Source organism: Onychomys torridus, chromosome 3 (assembly GCF_903995425.1).
Source record: "Onychomys torridus chromosome 3, mOncTor1.1, whole genome shotgun sequence".
NCBI lineage: Eukaryota > Metazoa > Chordata > Mammalia > Rodentia > Cricetidae > Onychomys > Onychomys torridus.
In genome coordinates, this window is record NC_050445.1 from 137,124,111 (window position 1) to 137,132,604 (window position 8,494).

An 8,494-nucleotide genomic window follows, 5' to 3' on the forward strand; every position below is an offset into this window, starting at 1 on the left:
GGGAGCGCCGTCAGAGAGTCCCTGGAGGCGGGGCTCGAACCTCATTGGTAGAAAGGGCAACCCGAAAAGAAGGAGCTGATGTTGGCAATCTCGGAGTGATTGGAGTTGATGGGACAGGGGCATAGCGAACTAGACTGCTAACCAATCAGCGTTCAGGGGAAGGAACGAAGCGCGGTGGTTCTGCGGTCACATGCCACGGGGCCTAGTGGGCGGAGCAGTTGCTCAGCAGCCTTTCTCCGCTTCCTGTTTCCGGTTTCTGGAGCGGGTCGCAGCGCGGCGCCTTGGGGATCGCTGGCCTCAGACAAGAGCCGAGGACCGGAGTCTACGGCCCGCTGCTCTCCGGCTGCGTCTCCCAACCCCAGGGCCACGTTCTGGGGGGCTTCTGAGCTTCGGCTGCTGTGTTTTCCGTGACACGTGAGTGTGGGGGCGTGGAAAAGGAGGCGGGCTGGGGTCCTTGCACACCCCTACGCCGGAGGAGATGCAGTCCAGGACTCGGGCTTGGCGCTGGCTCTAGCCGAAGACCCTGCTAGGGAGCCGTAGGGCCGAGTGGAGGCGAAAGGCGTGAGGACAGAGCGTCAGACTACCAGGAGTGAGGGGGAGGACTTCCACGATCAGAAAGGGATTTAAGATGTTTTGAAGGTGGAGGAAATTAAGTGCCAAGTGTGGAGACGTGTGAAGTGTTACTGGATGTTTGTTGAGAGAGTTTTGACCTGTATCATGGACGTAAAGTGGCATCGTGACATCATTTTGGGTAAGGTATGGCTTTGAGCAAATGAAAGGCGAGAATTTCCAGGATCCTTGAAGTTCGAGGAACGTGTGAGCTTGGTGTGGAAAAGAGTAACAGAGGGATTGTCCTGTGTTTCTTCGTGTAGGGAGTTTGAAGCATAGAACTACTTCCTCGAGGCTCTTTCAGCATTGGGTCTTTCTGCCGGTTCAGACCGGTCTTCCAAGTGTCGGCTGCCGTGAACCATGAGGAAGAAAGTAAAACTTCCATTAGAAAATGGCCATGAGTGGACAAGTGCGAACAAGTGATGTCAGCAGTTTCCCAATCCCTAACTTAGTCATTGGCTGCCCTGGGAAGGATGGTGTTCCCGAATTGCCAATAGACAGGCCTCTATAGAATAAGGAGATTGAAGATGTCTCAAGATCATAAGATCCCATTTCACACATCGAAAACATGTGTCCTGGGAGGATCTGTTTGCACCACATTAAAAAGGGACTGTCCAACTTGAACTTCATACTCTTCTCTCCTTGTGCCCATGTTTATCAGAAGTTTGCCAACAAATGCCTTCACGTCATTAGTCATCCAGGTTGCTCTAGTAACTTAATATTTAATATTTGTGTGACCTAGAACAAGTAACTCAGTGGGCATCTGTAATCGTCAGTCCCTCATCTTACTTTTCCAAGATACGGAACTAGCATAATGTAGGTATAAAGCATTTGGGGTGTACACCACACTAAATCAAAGGGGAGCAGCTCAGACTTAGGGCAAATCTTTCTCTTGTTTTTTTCAGGACAAGGTTTCTCTGAGTATCCCTGGCTGTCCTGGAACTCTCTCTGTAGACCAGGCTGGCCTTGAACTCATAGATCCTCCTGCCTCTGCCTGGGATTAAAGGAGTGCGCCACCACTGCTCAGCATACAGTCAAGTCTTAAACAGAAAAGAATTTAAAATTACTCTTCTAACTTTTTGAATAAGCAAATGACAAGTCATTCAGTTCATCTAATGCCCACCACAGCTTGTTTTAATTCTCCATCCCTTCCCAATTCTGTGATGTTCTTTGCCCTCATTTGGGAAGAGAAAGCAGCAGCAGTTACCAATGAGGAACTAACTCTTAGGTCAGAGTGCAGAGCACTCGTGATTCTGTGAGAGCATCCCTCCAAAATATGCTCCTGGGGAGAAAGAGCTTCAGAGCCCAGAATGTCAACCTTTTAAATTAGATCCTGAGAGAACTTAAGGAAAATGGCACAGAATCAGTTAACAAAAGTACCTCTCAGTGATTTGACTGGTTGAGCTATGTGTTGAGCAATAGGTGTGTTTAGGGAAGGTAAGAGCTTAAGTCTGAGTTCTTTGTTACACTGTGGTTAACACTGTGAGGAATTACTTCCTTTTCCTGCTTTATTTTAGGTAAGCAAAGGTAGCTTTGCTTTGGCTTCTCCTGGCATCCCAAAAAATTGTGAAAGATGTGTATGATGGTGATACGTGGACCTTGAACTTTGCAGCCATTTGTCTTGCTTACTCCATCAGCTGTATCGTGGTGTTTGTTTTGTTGGTTGTTTGCTTTCTAATCTGTGAAATAGAGATGATGGAATTTACTGCATTAAGGTTTGGGGAGGATTGATTGGTCGATACATTTAGTGCCTGGCTGTCACTCTATTCATGTGTCCTGTTTGTATTTGAGATGTGTTAGGAGAGCCTTTGACCTCTTGGCTACCAGTGATTATTGTGTAGAAATGCCTTATGTTCTGTAGTGAATTGATGGTTGGGGTATATGAAGTCAGATGGATAAATTTCAAAGCATTTGTTGCCCTCCTCGCATGGGGGAAATTAGAAACTCAGATTAAGAAAGGGAAATGCAATTAGATCACAAGTTTGGAGCTTCCATTTTCTTATAAGGAAAGTCTGGAGGGTTAAATGTCTCAGAAAAAAAAAAAAAGTGAAACATAAATGAACAAACAGCGTCAGTGGCCTGAAGGGTTACTACTAATAGATACTAGTGAAACCTTCTGCCAGCATAAATCACTGTGGCCTAACTACAAAGATGGTACAGGGATGTCCAATTTCTCAGTATCAGAATATGACACTGTCATCTACAAATGTGTTGGGCTGCATTCAGAGATAACCTGGAGATGTATGTCTCCCGTGGGCCATAGATGGGCTTGTTAGAATAATATAGACAGTAAGTGAAAGAACTCAGCAGTACAGAACTTTAGAGTGTAGAACGATAACCATCCCAACGGAAGTCTAGAAGCCCCTTGAGATTTGTGACTTGGAGAGGCTGGGGCGGATTTGAAGCCTTCTAATCCCTTGCTTTGACCTGATGATGAGTTTTCTTCTGTGATTGGGTGGTTTTTCCAGAGACATGATGCATAGTGATTGAGGTGAGTTGAGGTGCAGTGACTGCTCCCCCTCCATCCCACGTGCTTCTAGTGAATATGGAGAAAAATTGCTAGATGCTCCCGCAACGCTGACATGTTAGGACCCAGCATATTCAGGTTCCTTCCTCTACCTCATGTCCTCCTAATAACTTCAAGCTAGACATATTGGAGGATCTGTGTATGTCATGACTGGAATGTTTTAGGAAGGCCACGGACATACGCTTTATTTATAAACTAGTATTTAAGTTTCAATAATAGAATAGTACGATGTAAATTTTTAGTCAAACAGTAACAACGCAAAGAAGGTTGAGCCCAAGCTATCATAGTTCATTATTTTCTTCTTCTTCTTACCCCCGTAGTTTGTTTTTGTCTTGTTGGGTTTTTGTTTTCTGAAGGTTTTTTGAGACAGAGTCACTCACCAGGTATCTCTTGCTGGCCTCAAACTCACAGAGATCCACATGTCTCTGCCTCTTAGGGCTGAGATTAAAGACATTTGACATTACACTGGACCCCATAGTTTGTTCTGAAGCAGATTTGCATAATGAAAATACCATTCATTTTTGTGGTCACATGATATATCTCTTTTGTTTCTCTCCTGGTCCCGTCTTCAAACACTCTCCCAAAAGGATGTTCCCCTTCTCTGGCTGCTGGAGGACTGAATTGTTACTGTTGATAGTCCTGGTTTTGGCTGTGAGAGAATCCTGGCAGACAGAAGAAAAATCCTGTGACCTGGTAGGAGAGAAGGATAAGGAGTCAAAACAAGAGGCTGCTCTCCTGGACAGGCTACGGCCACTCTTTAACAAAAGGTAGATGAGAAGAACCCCAAAGGGGTTAAGAAATTAGCTTTATGGGTCTTTTCTTTTTACAGACTTTGCTTCAGCTTTAATGTGGAGGGAGTGCGTGAATGGTATGGATTCTATTATCAAGTAGGACAGACTATGAAGCTATAAATAAGTCCTAATTCAACAGATGTACATTTAGAACATTGGTTGTCACCAAAGGGAGGGATGTGGTTTTTCCTGAGCTTAGTAACTAGTGATACTGTTCTTTCTCTTCTTACTTTTCTTCTGCAGTTTTGAGAGCACTGTGGGCCAGGGCTCAGACACGTACAGCTACATATTCAGAGTATGCCGGGAAGCTGGCAACCACTCCTCTGGGGCAGGCCTGGTGCAGATCAGCAAAAATAATGGGAAGGAGACAGTGGTTGGGAGAATCAACGAGACTCACCTCTTCAACGGAAGTAAGATATTTCCATGTCAGTCCTCTAACAATCCTTCCCCGACTTTCTGAGTATGTCATGTTATATGGAATTTGGTCTACCTGAGACTGTACCTCACAGTGCCTGGTTTCACAGCTGCTCTGGAGCCACAGCTCAGGACACTTCTGTGTTTGAAGATACTGCAAAATTTTCAGGAAAAGAATATAGGATTGGGGAAACAGTTCAGAGTAGAACATTTGCCCACATGCACAAGTTCTGGCTTTGATACTTAGTACCACAAAAAGGAAAATGGAAGAAAAATGGAAGAAAGGAGCAGAAAGAGAAACTGAGTCAATGAGAATGAAAATTAATCTGAATCTAGCCAGAACCTTACAGAGCCTGGAGTCCTTCACCCAAATATTTAATGAGTTCCACACCAGCCACTATTTCTCATCAAATTATTCAAATTTCCCAAGTGAATTTTAAAATAACTTTTTTGTGCAAACCAGTATTTAAGGAAAGAAAAAATTTACCACCTTCTTGTACTAACATAGTTGTATTTTTTTTCAAATGTCATGAACATGTATGCTGGAAGGAGTACTTATGGCCTAATTTCTTCCCATAAGCAGATAAGTTATCCAGTGTAGTTATTCATTATGTAAAGAATAAAATAAGGGCTAGAGAGATGGCTCAGAGGTTAAGGGAACTGGCTGTTCTTCCAAAAGTGCTGAGTTCAATTCCCAGCAACCACATAGTGGCTCACAACCATCTGTAATGAGATCTGGTGCCCTCTTCTGGCCTGTAGGGACACATGCAGTACAGAACACTGTATATATAACAAATAAATCTTTAAAAAGGAGGAGGAGGGGTAGAGGAAGGAGGAGGAGGAAGAAGAAGAAGAAAACACACAAGTTCATTCTTTACCCAAATTATCCTTTTTTTAGTGATGGTGTCTTAGTCACTGTTTAATTGCTGTGGAGAGACACTGTGACCAAAGCAACTGTTAGAAAGCATTTAATTGGAGGCTTGCTTACAGTTTCAGAGGTTAGTCCACTATCACCACAGAGGGGAGCATGGCAGCATGCAGGCAGACATGGCGCTGGAGAAGAAGCTGAGAGTTCTACATACTGATCCATGGGTAAAGAGAGAGACTCTAGGCATGACATGGGCATTTGAAACCTCAAAGCCCACCCCTAGTGACACACTCCTCTAGCAAGGCCACACCTCCTAATCCTTACAATCCTCTCAAACAGCTCCACTCCTTGGTGAATAAGCCCTCAAATATATGAGCCTATATGGGAGCCATTCTTACTCAGACCACCACAGAGGATTTTGAGGCACCAGCTCATTGATTTTGAAATCTTGTTTTCTCATATGCAAAGTTAAAACCATCCTTAACCTGTTCACTTCACATGGTTGTTAGTCAAACAATATTTTGCAAAGAACTTTTAAAAGTAGTGAATACAAAGGGAGAGAAATGTGTTATTAACACCCACTTTGAATTCATCTGTCATCTTGGACTTCTCCCTGCTGCCTAGCAGTCATGTGGAACCTCCTCTCCTTTTGCTATGTGTTGAGAAAATGTGCATCAGTGTTAAAAGCACGGATAATAATTTGTTTTCACACATTCTGGTGCCTACCTTTAATGTAAAAGATAAATTTTAAATATTTAGTTCTTACTGTCTAAAACACAAAGTTTTGTCAAGAAACAAGTTTTAAGGCTAGTCATAGTGGCTCATGCCCATGACCCCAAAACTTGGAAGGCAGAGGCAGGAAGATCACGAGTTTGAGGCCAGCCTGGTCTATATAATTAGTGGACTAAGGCTAGCCAGAGCTATATAGCAAAAGTCTTGTCTTTTAAAAAAGAAAAGTTTTAGTTTAGCATTCAGATGGATAGATCATACCAATTAGCATTAATTAAAAGCAGTTTGGGTGGCTAATTCCACTGTGCCCTACTACCTGTTGTTGCCTCTGCTTCCCCTGCACTCCATAGTGCCATTGTTCTTGTCCTCAGGTAATTGGATCATGCTGATATACAAAGGGGGTGATGAATATGACAACCACTGTGGCAAAGAGCAGCGTCGAGCAGTGGTGATGATCTCCTGCAATCGACACACACTAGCGGTGAGGTTCCCCGGGGACAGATGGGAAGATCTGACCAGAGGGAAGGGAATTAACAGGAGGACAAGTCTATGTGGAGTAGAAATTCAGATTTTCAGTGTGCCAGATTCATACCATACATGAAGAGCTGGATGCTTAACCAGGAGCAAGAGCAAAAGCAAATGTTTGTTTATTGAGGGCTGGTCTTTGTTGGGTGCAAGTTGAAAGAAAGAATTTTATACATAATTACTTTTTGGTCCTCTCTTCATCAGGGCAATTTTAACCCAGTGTCTGAGGAACGAAACAAAGTCCAAGACTGTTTGTACCTCTTTGAGATGGACAGCAGTGTAGCCTGTTCACCTGAAGCCTCCCACCTCAGTGTGGGCTCTATCTTACTGGTCATGTGAGTACTTTCTACCTCTTCGGTACGGTACAAGTGTGTTTACATACACGTAGTCAGAGGGGACTGACTCTAAAGTAAGACCATACAAGTTGGAAGGAGTTAAGCTGGGGTGTAGTGTGGTGACATAGTGCTTGATCTGTATGCATGAGGTCCTAGGCTTAATCCCTGATAATAGCAAAAACAACAAAAACCCAAACTTTTCAACTGTCTCACTGTGTAGCTCTGGCTGGCCTGGACTTTACTATGTAGACAGACCAGGCTGTCCTCAAACTCAAAGATCCGCCTGCCTCTGTCTCCTGAGTGCTGGGATTAAAGGTGTGCGCCACCATACCCGACTTGTTTTTCCCAGGAAGGCTAGATGGTTTTACCAGCACCTCAGTAGAACGCTGAAGAAACAGGTTCCCCGCCGCTGCCCCTCCCCTGTGTTTGCTTCTGTCAGATTGGCAGTGCTCCTGGGTTTTCTAAGAAGCTACCAGCCCTTTTTGTTTGTATTCATCAAGTCCAGCTTAGGAAGCAGCTAAGGCTAGCCTTGGCCTTCTAAGTCCATTAGAGGTATGCAGTGCCACTTCCGGGCTGACAGATTTTAAGTGTGTCTTCCTCTGCAGATTTGCATCACTGGTTGCTGTCTACATCATTGGGGGTTTCTTGTACCAGCGACTGGTGGTGGGAGCCAAGGGAATGGAGCAGTTTCCCCATTTGGCCTTCTGGCAGGATCTTGGCAACCTAGTAGCTGTAAGTAGCAGTTAATTTGGACTAAGCCTTAGATTTTTGGGTGTTCTCTTTATGGTCCCTAAAGAAAGCTAGTTGTCACAGTCGAGACCATATGGTCTGCCTCACTCTAAAACAGGTTATCTTTCCTTTGCTTCGCCTGTACAGGATGGCTGTGACTTTGTGTGCCGTTCCAAACCCCGCAACATGCCTGCTGCCTATCGTGGAGTTGGGGATGACCAGCTGGGAGAAGAGTCAGAAGAAAGAGATGATCATTTGCTACCCATGTGATTGTACTTTAATGTCCAGCCACCTCGTCAGTCCCCAAACCAAAGCATACACAGCCAGACTTCTCAAGCCGTCTCTTCTCCTCTCTTGCCTTGCCATTAATATTCCTGCTTTCCAGTTGGCTTTTGATTTGACCCTAAACTTCCCTTTGCTCCTGTTGTTTCTCCTCTGCACAAGTACAGTGGAAGGCAGACATAGGGTCTTCAGGGCTGACTCTTGTGCCGCCGGGTAGAGCAAGGACAGCCAAATGGGCAGAAAGCCATGAGCCCGGTCAGTCTAAACGTTTTCACAGGGTTGAGACGCTGGATTTAATTAAAAAAGCAAAGGTGACTTGTACCTTTGACTGCTTCCTGTTGTTACCATCCCTCCAGCAGTCTCTGAGGGTCTGAGGACTACATAGAGTTGCTTTGTAGTGCTTACCTGGCTGGAGCTCCAATATTGCCCTTTGCTTTGAGCCTGGAATAAGTCACTTAAATGTCCCTTATGTGGGATTAGGACAGGAGAAAAAAAAAATGTGAAAATTTTCCAACTACAGGATTCTAAGGTGCCATCATGTTGTTTATAGGTCTTTTGTGGCTTGATAGCTAGAATTGGGCTCTGGACCATGGTTATAAATCCATATGTAGCCCAAATAACTCATTAAGCAGTCCTATTCTAAAGGAAATAGACCCATGCTCTAGAGGCCCCCGAATCTGTGTGT

At 44.4% G+C, this 8,494-nt stretch overlaps 1 protein-coding gene across 1 annotated transcript; it reads left to right on the forward strand.

Moving 5' to 3' along the window:
* The first annotated feature begins 216 nt into the window (after positions 1–216).
* On the forward strand, positions 217–7,911 carry M6pr (mannose-6-phosphate receptor, cation dependent). The gene is made up of 7 exons (XM_036181812.1): positions 217–414; positions 3,724–3,903; positions 4,171–4,337; positions 6,310–6,419; positions 6,668–6,798; positions 7,404–7,530; positions 7,675–7,911. Exons 2-7 carry the CDS (start codon positions 3,725–3,727, stop codon positions 7,795–7,797), a joined length of 837 nt encoding a protein of 278 aa, XP_036037705.1. The 5' UTR covers positions 217–414; position 3,724; the 3' UTR covers positions 7,798–7,911.
* The last annotated feature ends 583 nt before the right edge of the window (positions 7,912–8,494 follow it).